This window comes from Mercenaria mercenaria, chromosome 2, assembly GCF_021730395.1.
Source record: "Mercenaria mercenaria strain notata chromosome 2, MADL_Memer_1, whole genome shotgun sequence".
Classification (NCBI taxonomy): domain Eukaryota; kingdom Metazoa; phylum Mollusca; class Bivalvia; order Venerida; family Veneridae; genus Mercenaria; species Mercenaria mercenaria.
In genome coordinates this window covers 99,262,187-99,283,073 of record NC_069362.1, presented here as the reverse complement: position 1 = coordinate 99,283,073, position 20,887 = coordinate 99,262,187, and the positions used below count along the sequence as shown (strand labels likewise).

Genomic DNA, 20,887 nt, shown 5'->3' with positions numbered 1-20,887 from the left:
GCATGGGATCTCACGGTAATACGATGGTATCCTCTTCTGATGCTAAAAATAACTCGCCAGTCAGAACCCCAGACTCAAAGTAAACATAAGACAAAATATGGTCGTCCAACAGGCATTTTTAGAATTTATTAAAGTCCAAAATGATGCCACAATGATTTTGCCACTTTAGTTCAATGCAGCAGTTGCAAATGCAGTGATTTAGACAAACTATGTACAAACCCTTGTTTTTTTATTAACTGAACAGCAATTTTTTAATATCGCTGACTTTAAGAGTAGATAAAGCATATGCTTTCCTCGGCATTGGAATGTAAACTCACTCCATATCCTAGTTATTGCGTTATATTTTAATTCAAACAATTACTCAATGAACAATCTATCATTATTGTATTCGTACGCGTATATTAGCGTTGCATCATTGCCGAATCAGATCTCTGATAACGGTGATAACTTGCTTATTTTACATCGAAATATTTAAGTGCGAGCACTTGCTTTTTAAAATCATTTCCTAAACGATGATCATGGAAAAACGATCTCAAAACTTTCGGTGCCGATATCAAAATCATTAAAAGTTTGTGCGGAAATATGTTTATTTGAAATTACGGAGAGTACATTAATTGTGTCTTGTGTCTGTACATGTGTTAACCTTACTCTTTAACAAACATGTTTAACATAAAGCCCGTCGGCGCTTATTCAATGTGCGTATTATTCGCTGGGTTTACACAAGCTTGAACTCCAGGAAAAATAATGATTTAATCTTCAAAATGTTCAGATCACATCGGGTTCCTATTGATGCAAACGCCATGTAGACAGCTAAAGGTAACTATTGGACATCAGACAATAACTGTTATTGGTCCCGTTACATTGTGAAGGATGTGTTTTCTATTTTTCCATATGATATATTTTTAACACATCGTGGATAAAAGTATATAACGTGTATGAAAGATTACCAAGAATAATAGTTATAAGCACATGGCGAAATGTATTTGAGCGTAGCAGCTTGGTTTCTGGGTCATATTTGACAGTAGATTTTTACCTGCAATCTTGGCGGTTTTTTTTTCTTTAAAAGATGCACCTGGGTTACACAGTCTACTCACTGCAATGCAGCATTCAATGAAATAACGCGAATATACCAATCAAATCTAATAAAAAATTGTGTCTGATTCAGTCACATGTATGTACGTAAATAAACGAGATGCTTGTTGTTTTATCACGTTTATTGAGAGATTTAAACACAATACGCGTGTTGAATGTCTAATAGAAAACATTATTTAAAGAATATCGGCCATATAATATATGAGCCGCGCCATGATAAAACCAACATAGTGGCTTTGCGACCAGCATGGATCTAGACCAGTCTGCGCATTCGCGCAGTCTGGTCAGGATCCATGCTGTTCGCTTGCTCATATATGGAATATTTGCCAAGTCTAAGTACGAGGAGTCGACAAGACTGCTGTTGTGACAGTAAAAGTCATAAAAATGTCCTTCGGAAATATTGAGCGGAACCCCCAAAAATATAAAAAATGTGATGGGGAGGTGTGTGTTTGTGTGCGTTGGGGAGGGGGGGGGGGGGGGAGGGGAGGGGAGGACTTGCATTTGCAGTCAAAAGTTGTTATGGCGGTTTGGATCCCACCTATGTGTGTTGCTGATAATGCAGACATATGCCCGTTGTATATTTTCTATATTATCGTCATATAAAATAAATGACATTTCCACTACATATGTCTTGTATTGATTATGACACACGTACTTATGAACCAGAAACCAGGTAAGTGTCTTGACTTATTGTCAATGGAGTGATGTCTGTGACAGGAGGGGATTAAAAACCTGATTGATTGAAATACATTACATATACTATCTCTATACATGTTCTTTATTACTTAAATCACAACGGTTTAAATCTGAATTGTTTAATTTCTTTATTTGCTGTTTCTACATTGCCAAAAGGAATAAATCATGAAAATTTTGAACTTATGGACATTTTGTACTTACATTTAAGTATTCATTTTAAAATTGGCATTTTAGTGAAAGCGGGCTTTCCATGACCAAGTGAAATGTGGAAAAATGGCTGTTGGGTAGATAGACATGTTTCTTGTTAATTTCGCCCAAGTTTTGATGAGGAACTTATATTATACTATCTTAATATATTATCTCTGACAGATTTTATTCTGGATTGATTGCGTTAAAAAATCTTTGTCATACCTTTCTTGCTTATTAAGTAACCATTTTCTCTTTTCACGTATCTGTAACACCTTGTTGTGTCAGCCGCTCTCATTACCAAAGTTTGATTAAATATACATTCAATCTTTCATTCCTTTTCGATTTCCCTTTCTCAAAACAGTTGTAACATCTGTTAAAAATATGTAGGCAATAGCGTGTTCAGCGATGCTTTATAGCTAATGCATTCATTTTATCGAAAATCAAAATATCATGTGAGTTCGTTCGTTTATCCGGAAAATCATATTGACGGTCTTTGGTCTATCCTTACTTCGTTCAATGAAAATCGAAAAATATAATTATGCTATACTAGTACATATTACATGTATCCTCGTCATTAAACGATCTTGGCAATACAATTAATGTGGTTATTTTTAAGACACAAGGATGTCTTTGCAAAAAATGATTATGAATTGGACTGCAGTATATGTGTTTATACTGATATCATGTTTGATTCTCTCTGTTTATATTCATTTTCTGGAAGAATGGAATGCAGTAAGTCTCTTTAAAATATTCTTACTTTGAACTTGTAACTTTTAAAATAAATATTCTAATATATTGTTATAAAAAGCTACAACAAACAAAACCATTTGAATGTACATGCAATATTGAAACAACAACAAGTACATATACATGTATATAGAGTATCGACGAACAGGTATTGCTTATTCTGCTATCTCTTAATTTCATACAACATAAAAGCAAACGTCGTGCTGAGATTAACAACACAAATAGTATTGGATGATGGGTGATATGAACGCAATAATTTTGAATCTTTGTATCTTAATATAACTAAATCTGCTTTTCTTATAAGTGAGGGGGTAGGGACAACCCCAGCGGGGGTCGTGGGTTAGAACTCCATTGGGATCACGACCACGTCTTCTCATATGCACCCGTACTAGTTTTTCAAGGAAGCGGATTCGAGGGTGGTTCAAATTAGCTTTTTTAAAGCTTCATCACAGTCGAAATGAAATAATTTTTACATGAGCAATGTTTGAACTAAAGCAGAATGTTCATTTTAAGTTTATTTGGAATCCGATCGGTTTTGCTTGGCTTGCAAATTTGATTAACGAGGGAAAGGGTGTCAGGATGTTATAGATAGATTGTGCAAGACATTTTCGTCTTCCTAAAAGTATGTATAAAATATGTCGGACCCATTTCGTAAAAAAAGGTAGAAACACGGCAAGATACAATGGACCATAAATCCTCAGGTATTTGAAAATAATTTCATTACTGCTGGCTACAAAATTTGCATCATGTAAAAACATTTTCTTGCTATTGACGTTCCAGGGCGGTGCCCCACTAATTTCCTTTGTTTCGTCGTTGGTTGTTTTTTTTGGTCCTTTGTTAGTTATTTTGTTCTTGCTGTCTAAGATGCTTACGTTGTCTATGTCCTTTATCTAAATTTCAATCAGACGCCTCCGTTACCCAGTAGGCATTTGACGTCGGTTAGACGTCGTATAGACGTCGGACCCCGACGTCTGATTAACGTTGGATTTTGGTTGGATTTGCAAACCGTTTAGACGTCGGATCCTGACGTTGGCTAGACGTCGCAATCCGACCATTTTCCAACCTAAATCTAACCACTTTTCAACCAAAATCTGACCAAATTTTCAACGTAATTTGCAATCAAACTAGTAATCAACACATGTATTTTATCATCTTTATTTCATATTATGGCGACGTAAGTCCAAAAAGTAATGCAGTAATTGAAACTTTCAAGTTTCGTCATTTTTGTATGATTCTTCAACTCCGCCAACATGTCCATCTGAAATGTATAAAATTTGACAGTTTTATTATTTAACATATACAATTATACTAGTGCTATTACTAAGAGCATAATTAATACGTGCCAAACAAATATGTAATATTTTAAATTCTATGAAAAAAATATTCTATAACTTCGTAAAACGTAATTAAATGCAATTGCTTTTTAAAGTAACAAACAAAAATAAGTCATTTAAAAAAATACGGAATCAGTATAACTTTTAAAATAAGTATAATTTTTAAAAATCTGTTACTCACGTTGCGGATCCTTCCCTTTGTGTAAAGTATTTATAAACTTGCTCTATCTTATCCCAATAAATATCAAATTACAGGAAGACTGTGTAAACCGATGCAGGCTTATCCCGCGAATGTGTGACTGATAGACAACATGTGTAGAAGAGAAGATCTATGTGAATTTAGAATAATTTATGTATGTGTATAGAATGCATTTTTATCTTTAACAGTTTAAAGTTCGTGAAAAAATCCGTCTCCGAAAATAGACAATCTCATGCGATATTGTAACATAATTAATATATGTTTGTTGTGAGAATGAACTATTATTAATAAGCGCATGTCCAGGCCTTTATGAATACAAATAAATATCTTTAAACTATACTAGCAAAATTATACCAGTTAGTTTTATAACTAAAAACATTTATCAGACTTTCTATCCAACCTAATGCCAACGTCTTCTAGACGTCTAAGTCTGACGTCTATTAAACGTCGTGGATTTGACGTTGGTTAGACGTTGGATTCAGGTCGCCGACGTCGCGACCAAAATCCAACGTCTAACCAACGTCGGTACGACGTCAGGTGTTTACTGGGTACTGACTTGGCTGGAAGGGGCGAATGGGGTCTTCCTATATCATTACGTCTGAAAATGGTGCCATATGACCAAAATCGTGTCAGTGTGACTCAAAGACACCGACATCTCACAAGAAAACAATACATAATAATGAAACAACAATAACAACAAAAACAAAAACAGTAGCAAAAAACAACAACAACAACAACAACCACAAAAAAAAAAAACGGCAACAAACCACTTCTGTTAAGACACTGCCTTCTTATAACCTTACTTTTCTTAATGAATTTTATCCTTGCTTTTAACGCCTTTGGCGTAAGCATTAGGAATGAAGGAACGTATCTTTTGAAATGACATGATGAAAATATTCATTACTTGCGGTAACTTATATGTTTGAGTTGGAATAGGTTTACATAACACAGTTATTCACTCTGAGCTGTACTTTGAAACAATGACTGCTTTTCAATTATTTTCCACTTCTAATCAATGCTTTACATCAGTAAGCTAGGAAATGAATGTACATTTCAATTAATTTCGTTCCGACAGCATATGGCAGTAGCATGAAAGCCATACAAGGTTGGCGTGCAGTAGTTCGTGTAATCGTTAAGACAGATGTATAAAGTATGTCTAGTCATGCATTAACAATATTGGTGGTTTCAGCGAAGTAAATATTCTTCACATGGTTTTATTTTGTACAAGAAGTTAACCAATTGTGTAGACATCGATCAATGTCAATTTATGAATTAAGATTGGCTGTTGTTACGGAATACCCATGTCATGATGTCACTTAATTGCACCATTCGAACTTGTACTCTACGGGCTATTACACTAAGGATTTTTTCCAGATCTAGTTGCTGAAGAGAAACACAAAGTACTGAATATGTTTAAGAATTAAATATTGAACTTTTCATTTATCGATTCTTTCCCTTTTAATTTTGGTTGTGGGTTTATCCCGCTACCAAAGTTAAAGTGTATTTCTGACAATCACAGCATCTGTATTTGATTCCGAATCACATCCAAAGGATGTTCATGTGCTACACAAAATAGTCCCATTCATGAACAATGCGGATGAATTATCAATGAACAAGCAGTTCTTATTCAACCTGTATCCACTCGCACTGACCATTTAGATTATATAAGATCTATTAATGATAAGGTATTCCGGCCCATGGTTACATCACAAGCTGGGTCAGGCAGAGTTCATCTTAGATATGAGGCACATTAAATTTGTATTTGTTTCTCATTCATGTATATTCATAGACTGGCATTTAAACAGAAAATAAATCTACCAAAATTCCGCAACCATCAGACATTTCAAGGCTTTGATTAAAATTGTTTTTCAGTTTCTGTTTCAAAGTGTCTTCATAGAGTAAATATTCAGTGCCTTCATGTAGATTCTAATACTGGTGCATTTGTGCAAGTACGACGGCAATGACATGAATACCGTACCAGCGGCAAATACCTATATGCATATAGTTCAAATAATTCTTCAAAACGATCGTCTTATTTAGTTAATTCACTTTTCTATTATGGCCCTATTAAACAAAGGAGACTGAAACTGAGTATTATAATGCAACAAAGGCACTTGGTAAGTCACAATTGCTTTAAATACTAAATAAATACACGTATATTTATTTTCCTTTATTTTGTATCTAACCGGTCTACATACAATACTGTTTCTTGTGAAGTTAATATGTTACCGAAACAAAATACCAAAATACGCAAGGAGAGAGTTTCAAATAAGCTTGGCTTTCTACTCAATCCTTCATGCTGTAACTATGTAACGTTTCATGTTGTAAATATATATGAATAAAATATTGTTTAAACCAAGTCACAGTTATGACGTCATAGTATCAAACGTCATGGCGGCGCGTTATAAAAACAAAACAAAACAGGCAATGTTTTGGTAGTTTTCACCAAGGAATGAAAATTGTTGTACACATCAAATGTCCTAATGTTGCCTTTTCGAAAAACTATTTTCTTTCCTTCTTCTGTTCTTTATTTTTTTTTTTGATTTTCAAGGTGGGGGTCCGGACCCCACCCCCGGACCCCCACCCCCCTCTGGATCCGCGCATGGAATAAAATTACTGTCGTTCAGATATGTATTTTATATCGCCCGGCCGCTCGTGGTATAAGTCCATCGGATCTTAACTGCAAACAATGATTTATTCAACAATAAATCAATATTTTGGATATTTTATTTCTTAATTACATGTCGTCGTTTATACAGTATGAATATCAGATGTTTTCTAGAAAAAAGTCGTCTAGTGCATTTAATACAGTACTGTATAGATCTAGTACTGTATAGATCTATAATCTTTCATGAAATTAACGGAAAGATCATTCCGTTTGTAACTGAACGTTTCAAAGTCACTATGAATTACGTTAAAGATGGCTTTCTAGAATTCTTCCGAGACCCACAATAGAGATCATAATGTTTCTAAATGTCATTTTAGTCTGTAGAGTTGTTGTAGTGCAATTACAGATATTGTGACAGAGATGTTTTCAAAACTAACGTAACAATTCTAGTGTCATTTCATTTAATGACCGTCATTTCATCCAAACTAATGTAGTATTTTAGCTGTCCTTTAATTCAAACAAATTTAACACTTTAAACGTCATTTTATTCAAATACATGTAACTTTAATTCAAATTAATGTACCAATTTCGCTTTGATTTTATTCAAACTAATGTAACGTATTAACCGCCATTTCATTCAAGCTGATGTAATATTTGAGCTATTATTTTATTCATACTAGTGTAATTTATTCATTTTCATTCCAGCTTGAAGAGTACAACTCACGTTTGTTAAAAGAAGGCATAAACACGGACACTATGCACACTAATGTAGAGGTGTAAGTTATGTTCATGTACCTTTTAAGGATTTGGGTTTCCGTTTTCACAAACTTCGATATTGCATATTGTAAATTTTTGCAATACAGATAAATACATAGAGTAAAAGGTCGTTATTGATTTAGCCACGACGCATCTCAGTTGTGCGGACTGTTTTGACTCAATGCGAGCTGCAAACGAATCGTCCTGACTTTTTTGTTTTGAAAATAATCACTTTAGAATTGAATATTATTTCATTTCATAAAATTGTATATATATGGACAACCTTATAATAATTCTAAATAATAAAACAATAAATTATTACAGCTGTCAATCAAATCATATAAATTGTCCTTTTCTGGATTCCGTTTTTTTTTTCAATGAGATAGATGCCTAGGAAACAACACATTGTGATAGATAAATGTGTTTTGTGCAGTTTTGCGTTTTCTGACATTGAAATAACATCTTCAAATCATCTTCGTTAATCAACGCTGTTTTGAAGGGCAAGTCAAATGTTTGATTAAACAATTCGCCTGACTGGTTCAAACTAAAATAGATTGGTGGAAACAAAAACAGCAATATCGGAAATCCGATTGATAAAGAAGATGAATGTGAATTGAAAGCCCTTAGATCTTACATTTGGGTAGACCGATTACTTTAGTCAGATAGTCAGATTGCTAACTGAAAGCATTCATTGTACACCTGTTCTAAAACCGTCATTAGTTGACGATTTTGTTGTTTCAATGACAAGTATCTTTAGAAGTATCTAACAGTAAATTATTCTAATCAGTGTGAAAGAAAGAGGAAAAAAATGTTGTGGTTATATATCTGCCCTCCACATTTGTAATACACTTGGTTTTTAAAGTACGTGTGAGGGCCTTTGGTCTCCACAACCGTCTGACAGCACAACGTTTATTCGATCAAGATGGTAATTGAGTACTTAAATTCAATACACTGTTTATTTCAGGGATCTAAATGAGCAGGTAGATCTTGTTTACACGTGGGTAAATGGCTCGGATCCAAATTTCAACCGCCAATTACATGAATACCTAGCATCAATAAACAGAAAAAAGTATGCCCCAATTTGATTTACCTTCTCCGTTATAAAGTTTGTCCCTGATTTCTTTTTTCATTGAATGCATCATTTATAAAGACTCAGAGGGTGGTAATAGGGACTTTTTAACTTTTCAAAATATGTTGATTTGTTTTTATTATATAAGACGATTTTGATAGGGATGTTTTCCATTGTAAGTTTCTGCCATTTTGGTCATCACTTTTTTTAAAATTTAGAATCTGGCTTTCTTTTGGTTGTTATAATGCTTCCAAGATATCTTAGTTATCATAAAAGCAACAAATTCCATGCAAACATTGTTTATTATTTCTTAAAGGAGTATTTTTCGAAATGAAGATTTTGGTAAGATATTTGCAACAGGAAAAAAGATATTTTGGTCATATTATTGACATTGTTTAAGACATTTAAAAAAATAGGAAGATCCCATACCACATGTGGGAGACCTTTAGGATGATCATAATTTATATCTGGATCTTACCGCAATTTGAAAAAATGAAACCTTGTGACGGATTAGGTAGATCAAACAGTATTTGTTTCTGTCTTATTCGAATATACATGTATGTATTGATAACAATATTAGAATATTGTTTCTAATTTTAAGGTGTTTTGATATTCACTGTTTCAACTACTGTAATAAAACGATTTATAGATGTTTATTTACTTTTTATTCTTTTACTCTGTTGGTATGTTTTATTTCAAAATGCTGACTTAATGTTAAGTGCGATGTGTAGGAAATCATATAATATATTTTAAAAAGTTTGCATGTCGGAGCACTTACATACCCGTTTCCAAGAATTTAATAAACATGGCGCGGAACTACACACCTGCCTTAAGCTGGATTTCTGACTGTTTGACATAAGTTTGCATGTGTATTTTTCCATTGTAATTTTTTCAGTACAGATGTAATGGAATTGAATAGATTTTATGATCTTGGAACTATCAAATACTCACTGAGATCTGTTGAAAAGTATGCCAGTTGGATTCGACATATTTTCGTGGTAACAAATGGACAGTTTCCAAGTTGGCTGAGACGCAATCACCCGAAACTCACTTTTGTTACACATGAGGTAATAGAAATTTCATTAGCATTAGAAGTGAAATTAAGAAATCTGCAAACTTTGAAAAGAGAATCTTTTATACTTAATACATCCTTAACTGATGGTATTAGAAATCCTTTGCTGAATTAACACCTACATGTATGACTCTTACAGACTATAAAATAGACACCAGAATTCCACGGAAATTTACTTAAGTCATATTTCTTACATGAATATTAACATCCTAGTATCTTGAAAACACTTTTTAGAAAATTATATTACCGTTAAGCTTCCAACTCGCAGTTATTTATTTCTCACTCTTAACAAAATGCAAAAACAATCAAAGCTTATACAGTAACAATGGTGTGATTTTCATTGGTTTAGTGAAACTGTAATATTAGAAAATAAGTTGTTGAGCCATTCCCAGTTGTATGTATATTTTACAATGCCGAAGACAACTGAATTATAACTCTTACCTGCAGGAAATATTTGCAAACAAGAGTCACCTTCCAACATTCGCATCACCGGCAATAGAAAGCAACTTGCATAGAATAGCCGGTCTTTCGAAAAGGTTTATCTACATGAACGACAATATTTTATTAACCTCCAAATTAGAGTTATCGGACCTTATAACAATTGGGGGAAAGTACAAGGTAACTTAAGAATAATGTTATTGAAAAGTCCCTCGTTTTAGCATAATGAGCAGTTTTAGCTGATGATTAACAAATGTTTCAAATGTCATATTCTTTTCTTTTTGCCAGTTGTCCTATTTTGTACTGAACTGAATCTGTACAAATTATTATGTTGAAGTAGACAGGTAACAGTTGCACCCTATCTAAATTGAAATTACATATAAGTAACATAAGTAGATATAGTAGTCGCAACTTGACCCCGACGGTTGACCTTAGGCTGATTATTCATATCGATTATTTCATTGTAGAAATAAGGGGTGCTTAGGGTGGCCGTGTATATCTAAATGGAATGAGTTTGTATACCGCGTTTTACGAAGACACCTTTTCAATAATAGGTTGTGCCTCGTTATGTATTATAATACAAAGGTCAACCATCGGGGTCAAGTTGCGTCCACTATAACTTTATATGGCTTCTTGCCGTTTGTTATTGTTGCTAATACTTTAAAAATAACTGAAGGTAATTTCTTGAACTTTAATGCTTATAACAAAATGTTATCGATAGCATTTCGAAATTACAAAAGAATCAAACATTGCCATTATATAAATTTACTCATTTAAGATTTCAAAACATTAATGAAAATAGGCCAAAATACACTAAAATCTTAAAAATATAGTATTAAACGTTATAAGGGAAGAAAACAATAACAAACACGGAACAAAGTCGTAGTTTCTGTCCTTGTTGAAAACGGGCATTTGATATAATTATTCTCTAATAAAACACATTCTACATCTCTGTAATCTTACAAATAGTTTTTTTTCTGTTTTCTTAAACCGCAGTGTTTACATAATTGTGTAATTTTGTTTCTTTTGAAAGCCGGGACGTGGTAGTCAAAAGAAAAAAAAACAAGATCTCTATATTTTAGATATTATAAGAAATTTTAGTATGTTATCAACAAAATATGGATCCAACAGTGATTTGTAACTGAAACGTTCGATGTCCGATTATAGTGCTTGCTGTTTCTTTCTGCATCCCCATTATATACAAATCCATACTTAAGTTTTGGTAAGGGTGCTTGGCTAGTCCTATTCGGTCCCTCTTGTTTTATTTTACTTTCAACTACTAGTTATTTTGGGGTAAAAAAAGATTATTTCAGTAAAATCTGATTGCATAACACCAAATATCAAACCACTACATATTTGATGTTAAAGTTTTAACTTAGATTTGATGATATAATTATTGCTGACAAAAAATAAACAAGCAGAAGGAAAGTATTTAGATATGGCAATTTTGGTTATTTATGTTGTTAGAATTTATAAGACAAACTACAAAGTGTTTATTTTATATAATAAGTTAACGGTCGAAATGAAAGAATTGGCTGGAACCTAAATTTAATCGTTTATAAAAATTGTTTATTCAAAGGTTAAGTTTATGACGGAAAGACCGTTCATGTGCAACAAACTGTGTAACGTAAATAGTGTAAACAATGGCGTATGTGAGCAGAACTGCCTTACAGAGAGCTGTGAATTTGATGGTGATGATTGTATCGGTAAAAAACCTCCACCATACCCTGGCACTGACGGAGCATTTATGTTCGACAGCTGGATGGGTTCTATAATGCACACTTACTTCTTGCTCAATAAATGGTTTGGTCCAAAGGATAGATATGTGGCAGAGCATGGTGCACATTTGTTTGATAGAACTATTATCAATAAGCTGAACAAAAGGTACATTTTAAACTTTGCGAGGGTAAATGTATTTGTTTTTCATTAGATGAGTTTCATACAACCTTTTTATTAATAAAAATAATCTGAACTTTTTCCATCTTTGTGAATCAAATTATAAATGTTAAATCTAGTTACATGCGAAATAAGATATAGATAAATCTAACAAAGTTTGCTTCAAATCTGCATTGAAATCTTATTAAAACTAATAATTTGTATCAACACGGACGTTCAAGCCACCATAGCCCTATCATTATTGAAGCGGAAAATTTATTAACAATATTTAAAAAAAACACACGAAAAGGTGCCTCGTCAATTATCTATTCGATTCTACGTTATATGTTATGTAAATATATATATTTTACTTTTCAGATTTCCCAAGGAGTGGGAATTAACTTCTTCTCATAAGACCCGCCACCACCTGTCCGTCCAGTTCCAGTTTATGTTTATACAGTATCTGAAAGAAACCGGACAAATTGACGTAGTATCAGATATGAGGTATGTAAGTTTTAACATGTTTATTAGTGTTTTTTATGTAATATGTAGAGTTACCTTGTAAAAGTCGCCCCGACTTCGTCTCAGTGTTGTTATATTTTCTGGTCCTTCGGGAGCATTGATTTCAACTAATTTAGATTTGAAGATTGAATACTGCTTAAGCCGGTGCTAGGGGGCGTGGGCAGTGTTGCATTTTCCATTACTGCTCACGAACAGACTCAATCAAACCGAGTCTGCAATTTTCACTGTTTGCCTTGTTCTCGGTGCTTCCGAGGGATCTACTTTTCAGATTTTATTTACATCATTTTGGATAGGTATTCTCTGTTATTATTATACTGTTTTTGTTTCATAATGTAAACTAGTATTATCAAAATTGTTCAGACAAAAAATCAAGTAAGAATTTGAACAGAACTATTTTTGGAATATTTATCATCGATCAGTTTTAAATCACCAAAACTTGAGCGTTGAATTGTAGACCGTCAATTGCTCAAGCTATGGAGCGGTGATTTAAATAAGGAGTCATGTAATACTTCATGTATGAACTATCCGTGACATATGACCTTTTCAAAATTATTTTTGCTAGCTTGTAAAAAAGGTGACTGTCATATTTCTCCAGTGAAAATGATACAAAACTTTCAAACTTAATCTGAGAAATGCAAAAGAGAGCTGTCAAAATTACGTCTACAGTTTATTTCAAGTACAATTCAAGAGTTGTCACTATCGAGTAAAAAAATGGTGTCAGAATTGACTGAAATTTGCAGTGGACAAATATCCAGCCAAAGTCATTTCTTGGTGTTTAATTCAAAGCTAATCTTGATATTTAGAAAATTTAAACAGATCCTATTACTATCCTCTCAGTTCTTTAGAATGCTTTATTATATATGTTGTCGCGATTGTTTTATATCTTTAATATTTAGAGAGAAACAAGGGAAAACCTTGTGACGGTAAATGCAGATCAAATCTTTGTGGAAAACTTCGTCTGTTTGTTCTGATCAATTTGATGTGTATGTATTTCATTAAAAATATAAAAGAAAATCGAAATAAAAGTTCACTTTAAGGGCGGTAATACAACAAAGTGGGTGATGCGTAAGTGGTCTTTTAAGTTCATCTTGAAACTTCTGAACAAGATTACTTGTACAATACCACAAACACAATCTGACCTGTCCCTCCGGACTCTTTCGATTTCCGTTCGTTTATAGATAATTCTATAGATAATAAGTATGACTGCGTAACGTGTAGCGTAACAAATAATTTATTGTCCTATATTTTCATCAGAAAAGCCCGAAAGTGCTGCAACAAGGTGAAACTCGTGGTGGATAACAGATCTGATGAATCCAGGAGGAAGCAGATTGAAGTTTGTTCACTTGAGCTCAAACTGAAGTAAGCAACTTGTTTTAATTTGTAAGGCGATTCATGTAATATACTGTTGGTGAATCCTTTTATAATTGTAATGATAGTTTTTCACATGATAACAGTGTGTTTCAAGTTGTACGAGAAACTGTAAATATTTTGACACTTCTGAATTGGTTTTGTAGTGTCAGTGGTGTTGCAGGTTGGAATATATATGTATGTGTTTTAATGCTTGCTTTTCTCTTTGATATTTATGCTACTTCAATCCGCTAAATTTAAATCACATATCCGATAATTGTTTCAATAAATTCCAAATGCATTTGCAACTGTTGAAAGCAGTCCATTCATGTCCAAATCCAATTGACAAACTTCACTTCCGGACATTATCACTGTATTTCCAATCACTGTATTTCCAACGTCAAAAACAATCCACAGTAATCGGTTAGTGTCTTGACCGTTTAACCGCTCCTTCCCCCTCCCCCTCCCCCAAAAGTGAAGGGGAGATACGTTACCATTTAGAGAAAACATTTAAGACAGAAACAAAATGTGTAAAATATTTGAGTTATTTTTGTTATCACATCTACAAAATTTATCCACACTAAGGTTTGTAATATTACTCGGTGGAAATACTGATTAATTTTACAAGAAAGGTGATTGCTCAACTTTCCATTATGCCTCAGTGTTGTTATATGGCGTGCATTTAACTAATTTATATATGCAATAGAGTTTTACTTCAGCCTTGGGGAGTGGGGGGGGAGGGGTTTAAGAGATGTTACACATTTCAGTACCTCTCAGAAACAGAGATAATCAAAACGATCTGCTGTTATGTTTGCTTGATTGCATTTTATGCATCGGAGGGATACTTTCCAAACTGTATCAATTTAGCTTAATTGTCGTGTAGAACTTATATTTCAAAACCCTAAAGCGAACAAAAATGCAGCCCATTTGGTTATGTATATAATTTGTATACTTTTATTTACAGAAAACCGAATTACCTTGTTTTGACGAACAGTTTTACCATGGCGATGTCAGATAAAAGAAAATCTATAATAGAAGCGGACATCACAAACTTCTTGGAAACTCTATTCCCAGAACCTTCAAGTTTTGAAAGATAGAATACTTCAGTGACAACTTTTATTTTATATTAGACACAGAACACGGTTTTATTAATTCATAAATCAGGCTAAGATGGTATGCTGGAAATAACGTAATACTGTATAGTGGGATATATTCACGGTGCCAAATGTTCGCGTTTTTTAGGAGTTTTGAATTAACGGTGTCTTGATTTCGCGGAAACTATTTCGACCGCGAATTATAAACATTGGTTGTAAACAAAAGAAAGGGATGTCACTCTTCCTAGACATGCAAATAATAACAAATACGTAAGTAAGTCTGTCGTTGTCGTCTGAATAGAGACGCATATAGCGTATAATACTAGTAAAAATTCAACACTTGTGCGAAAATACTAAAATCGATAAAAGAAATGCAAATACGTCCAGTTTCAAATGTATCTTTAATTAACTGGTTTCACACTGTAGATTACTTTAGCATGTACATAGTTGATTGAAAGGAACTCAGTACTGATTAATGTTAGAGGTGCGTATGTGCATTATTGTGTTTGAACAAACTGTTTTATTCATACAAAAATGGTTCTTTTGATATTCAGACATAAATTCTGCTTTATCATCAAAAATTAGAAATTTTAGGTTTTCATAATTGTTTTAGTTAACATGCTACAGTAGAGAAGCAGATACAGGAAGTAATCATGTATAAGATTAAGAACCATCAATAGATAACGGCCTAGGCGGGAAAAAACTTCTGATGGAGCCAGTTTGAAGGCGTCTAATTTTGTTTGCAGTCAAGGAAAGAAATTAAGTACAGTACATGTTCAAAATGTATGCCTGGCTTGAAATTTGTAAATACTATCAATTTTAGTAAAGTAGATTTAAATAAAAACGTATTTCATTACCTCTGTGCTTGGTTGCATTCTATGCTTCTAAACGTTGTTCGTATAAAGTGTTTGAATGCGACATGATTGCTGTAAAAAGTGATTGGACACAGCATTGTCCTTTCGAATCATGGAACCGATTTAATGTTTAAATACTATATAACAGAGTTCCGCTTGGGCCTGTGCTAAGGGGCGCGAGGAGTGCTACACATTTCACTTCCTCTCACGAACAGATTCAATCAAACCTCTTCCTCTCACGAACAGATTCAATCAATCCTCTTCTATCGCACTGGACTGGCGTTTTCGGTGATTTTACCTAAAAGTTTCCACTGATTTTACCTTTCCGGTGATTTTACCTATGCTTGCGAAACCCAATTCGCATCCCCATGACAGATGACTCTTGTGCTGTTAATGACAACTAACGATTTGTGTTCTGATTATATATTCTTATGTAGAATGGAATAAAATCAAATACCTTCATAGTTACTCTTCATTCCTTATAGTATAATTCTTCATAGTTACTCTTCATTCCTTATAGTATAATTCTCAATTCAAAATAAGTTATTTCACGGAAAAAGCCTGAACCAGAAAATTTGGTAGCGTCATCTGTTTACAGACGCTAATTTACCCAGATTTGTTAAAATAAGCTGCTACAAGAAAGGGTGTTTAAGATCAAGTCTTTTGTCTTGCTTTGTTTATTTTGCAATTTGAAACAAGTATGCTAGAACAATAATCTGTTGTCTGGTGTAGTTGCAGTTGGGAATATCCGGCTCTCGTATCTGTTTTGGCGGAAACTCAGCAGATCACCAATGCAGCCAAAACCGGAACTCTCGAGACCGAATATTCCTATCCGCATCTAAAACTGTGGTCAATGCGTTCTTTTGGCTTTTATTTTGAAGATCTTTCGCAAGAGCCGTTAGCGTATTGTTATCCAGGTGTCTTCTCTGTATTAGAAAAAATGATTCTTTTACAGACGACATCTTTTTAAATCTAGTCTCTTACAAATGTTGTTCATGCGAAAATTGTTTAATTTACCTATATATAAGTATGTCAAAAATTTAAAGTACACACAAAATTGTTCTTCTTTTATTCATTTACTTGATAAAATGCATTCACTTATCTTAAGTTCACTCGAATATCAGTCACACATTTTAAGTACATGGTTTTAATGATGTATTTCTAATTTCAATTTGCGGAATATCATTAAGGCAAGATCATAAGCACTGTTATTACGTATTCAATACTAGATGCCCACGGGCAATATGTCGAGCCCGCCAGCTGTCAAAAGGACTGGGAGTTGTACATGACACTCCTTATCTCATTGAGGCAAACATTTATGCCAAATAAAAAAGAGATTGCAAAAAGTTACAATATAAGTTATCTGAAGTAACAACAAAGGAACGTAAATCTAAGAAAAAAAAATAAAAAAAGAATTAAAAAAAATATGAAAAAATTCTAAGTCCACACAAAAATCCACACCAGTAGAGATAGGTCAAAATACACCTGAAAATTGGATGTAACATGCATGTTGTACTACAGAAAAGTGGACTTGATTTTCCCCTACGACCAGTAATACAAAAGTTACAAATATAAGCCTTTTATAGTAACAACAAAGGGAAGTAATTCTAAGAGCTTACGCATGACACTCCGTCGCATGAAGATGAACAATTGTGCCAAGTTACATCAAAATCCCTCTATGCATAAAAAAGAAATGTCCAGACAAAGCCATTCTTGTATCTGACATTTGACCTCTAAGTGTGACCTGACTTAGACCTAGGGACCGGTTCTTGCACTCCGTCTAATGATGGTGAACATTTGTGCCAAGTTACATCAAAATCCCTCCATGCATGAAGAAGAAATGCTCCGGACAAAGTCATTTTTGAATTTGACCTTTGACCTGTAAGTGTTACCTTGACCTTTGAGATAGGAACCTGGGGTGTGCGCTTGACACTCCGTCCCACTAAGGTTAACATTCATACCAAATATAAACACGATTGCTCCATGCATGTCAAAGTTATGATCCGGACAAACAAATCCGGACGGACGCACGCACGCACCCACACACGCACATACACCGAACAGACATTTGGACAACTATGTCTTCGCTTCCGCAAGCGGGCTCGACAACAAAACCTTTAGCTTTCGGCTCTGATCTCTGTTCATACATTTATCCTTCGTATTTGAAAATGATAAAGTGTATATATTGTAAACACTGTTTGAAATAAGGTATGCTTAAAATAATGTTAAACACTTGACTATATTGAAACAGGAGTTTACAGAAAACAAGGTGTATATGTAAACAATTATAGTAGAAGGAAACTGAAACAGCAAATGCAGATCATTCTTTTCAGTCTATGGTTGGACGATTTTTTAGATTACTACATATCCAATTCGATCCTATTACAGTATTTCTTGTCAATAACATAACAGACATTACTAGTATGTGATGGGTATTTATAATGAATGAATGAATGAGTTGGGTTTTAAGGCGAATCGACAAAAAAAGTCATATATCGCCGAGAAAGTTAAATGAATTACGTTAATTGTAAAGGGAACCTATAAAACTATTAAACTAAAAAGGTATATACTTTATATAGCGTAAAAAGACAATTGCAAACATAAAAAATGTAAAACATGTAATAAAATCAAATAAAGTTCAGATTTTATGATATATGCCTATTTGTTTCAAAAATTGCAAATTTTGTGGGCAGGAACTTGTTAAACAACTCTTTTAACGTTTTAAACATTATAGTATGAATTGCGCTGTGGATCGAAGTCACACAGTCGATTAAAATTGTTAATAGAAAAGCGGTGTTTGACATGGTACCATTCAGGTTGATCTTCATTGTTCAAAGATACGAATGAGTTAACCGAGTATGACCTATTCGACAACGAGAAAGAACAACTTCCTCCCTGCGAACAGATCTATTTCCCTGGTCCCCATTCACCTAAAGTAGGTTTAATTCTCGAAGTTTATTGAGCGAAGCATGTTCCATGAAGACTGCCATTAGTTAAAATAATTTGTTGATATTTGACCTAAAATCGTTATGGTAATTCATTTAGATTGATTTAATGAAAGTGATTTCTTTGCTGCGGTATCAGCATCCTCATTTCCATGAATCCCAACCTGACTAGGAATCCAACAGAATATGATGGACTTTTTAAAAGATAGTTATAAACCCTGACAAGAATATTTTGAATGAGGGATTTTCTGTTAACGGTTGTGTATTGATTGTAAACAGAAAGTGAGTCGGAAAAGATGATAAACTTTTCTTCATTTATTCTGAAATAAAATTAAGGGCTAAATCAATAGCTTTTGCTCGGCTGAAAAAATTGTAGCGATTTGGCAACGTAATTTTGATTGATGCAGATTGCTAACGGCGGCACATCCAACCTTTGAATCATCTTTAGAACCATCTGTATAAATTGGAAAATGATCTTTGTAAGTCGACTTGATTTCATTATATTTGGATTTGAATATTTCAGGGTTTGTTTCAGACTTTTTCAAGGCGGTTTTCATATAAAAAAGAACTGTTGGAGAACTAAGAGTCCATGGTGGTGTATTCAGAACTAAGTTTTCTTTGATATCATCAAATTCAAAATCAGTTTCCTTCATAGAATTGCTGTTTGCGAAATCCAAAGGTTTTTGTTTTGGTTTCTGTCATACAAATCCTGGTATTTGGGGTTTAAATATGATTTTAGGGCAGGTTTGGGATTTGTTGGCAGCTACCCTCAGAGCATATTGTAATGACAGTTTTTCACGTCTCGTTTTGTAAAGGGAGGGTTCGTTTGCTTCAACATACAAGCTTTCAACAGGCGATGTTCTAAATGCCCCAAGAGCAACCCGAAGACCTTGATTATGGATAGTATCCAACATTTGTAAATACGATTTTCTGGGCCCAACCATATACAACACAACCGTAAACTAGCTTGGACCCAATCAAAGCTCTATAAAGTCGTAAAAAACCTTGCGATTGCTCCAATCAGTATTTGAAATTTCCTTTAAAAGATTCAACGATTTCAAACATTTGGCTTTAGGTATTTTTATGGTGGTATAAAAGAAAGCTTTTTACAAAATAACACCAAGAAATTTTGCTTCGTCAACAACGGGTATTTTGTATCATTTAGAAAAGCTCAGGGTCACAAAGCTGTTCCCTATTGACAAAAATGGACACACTGAGTTTTGATTGGGAAAATTTAAAACCATTTTCCATGGCCCAAGTTTGAACTTTGTTTCAAACACTGCTGTAATTTGGGGTTCAATCGTACGCATATTTTTTGAACGATAACAATGAGAAAGCATCAACATATAAGAAACAATCTATCCTGGTGACAAACATTTCACAATATTATTAATTTTGATGCTAAAAAAGTTTTTGACAGAAAATGAACCTGTGGAACTCCCTGTCTTGCTCAAAAGAGTCGAAAGGGTAGAACCAACACGTACTTTAAAATTGCGATCTGATAAAAATTGCGATTAAATGTTGGAAGAACGACCTTTTAAACTAAGTCGTTAAGATCATTCATAATACCATATTTTCCTGTAGTGTCAGGCTTTTTTAAATCGAAAAAGACAGACACTAAATGCTCTTTTTTAACAAATGCATCACGAATAAAATTTTCCAGTCGAACAAGATGATCAGTTGTGGCTGCGCTGCTTGCGAAAACCGCTTTGAAAGTTTTTAATTAGGCCTTGAGATCAAGATACCAAATAGTCTAGAATTGATATACGTTCTAGCGTTTTACATAAACAACTGGGTAAGTGCAACGGTCATAATTACTGGGGTTAGTGCTATCTTTCCCGGGTTTTGGTATTGGAATAACATAGCTTCTCTCCAGGAATCTGGAAAAAGGCCCGTTTTCCATGTAATATTTTAATTTCAAGTAGGAGGTCTAATGATTCTTGTGGGTAAATGTTTTAAAAGTTGATAAGAATTTGGTCCGGACCAGCTGCGGGTATGTGACATTTATCTAAAGCGTCAAGCAATTCTGTGAAGTGAAAAAGGGGTTTTT

General features: G+C 33.8%; 1 protein-coding gene across 1 annotated transcript; it reads left to right on the top strand.

Annotated features, from left to right (window-relative positions):
* The first annotated feature begins 2,450 nt into the window (after nt 1-2,450).
* On the top strand, nt 2,451-16,354 carry LOC123564694 (N-acetylglucosamine-1-phosphotransferase subunits alpha/beta-like). Its single transcript, XM_045358440.2, has 9 exons — nt 2,451-2,709; nt 7,571-7,641; nt 8,586-8,690; nt 9,586-9,757; nt 10,210-10,380; nt 11,780-12,084; nt 12,454-12,579; nt 13,852-13,956; nt 14,909-16,354. The coding sequence occupies exons 1-9, from the start codon at nt 2,602-2,604 to the stop codon at nt 15,039-15,041; spliced, it is 1,296 nt and encodes a 431-aa protein (XP_045214375.2). The 5' UTR covers nt 2,451-2,601; the 3' UTR covers nt 15,042-16,354.
* The last annotated feature ends 4,533 nt before the right edge of the window (nt 16,355-20,887 follow it).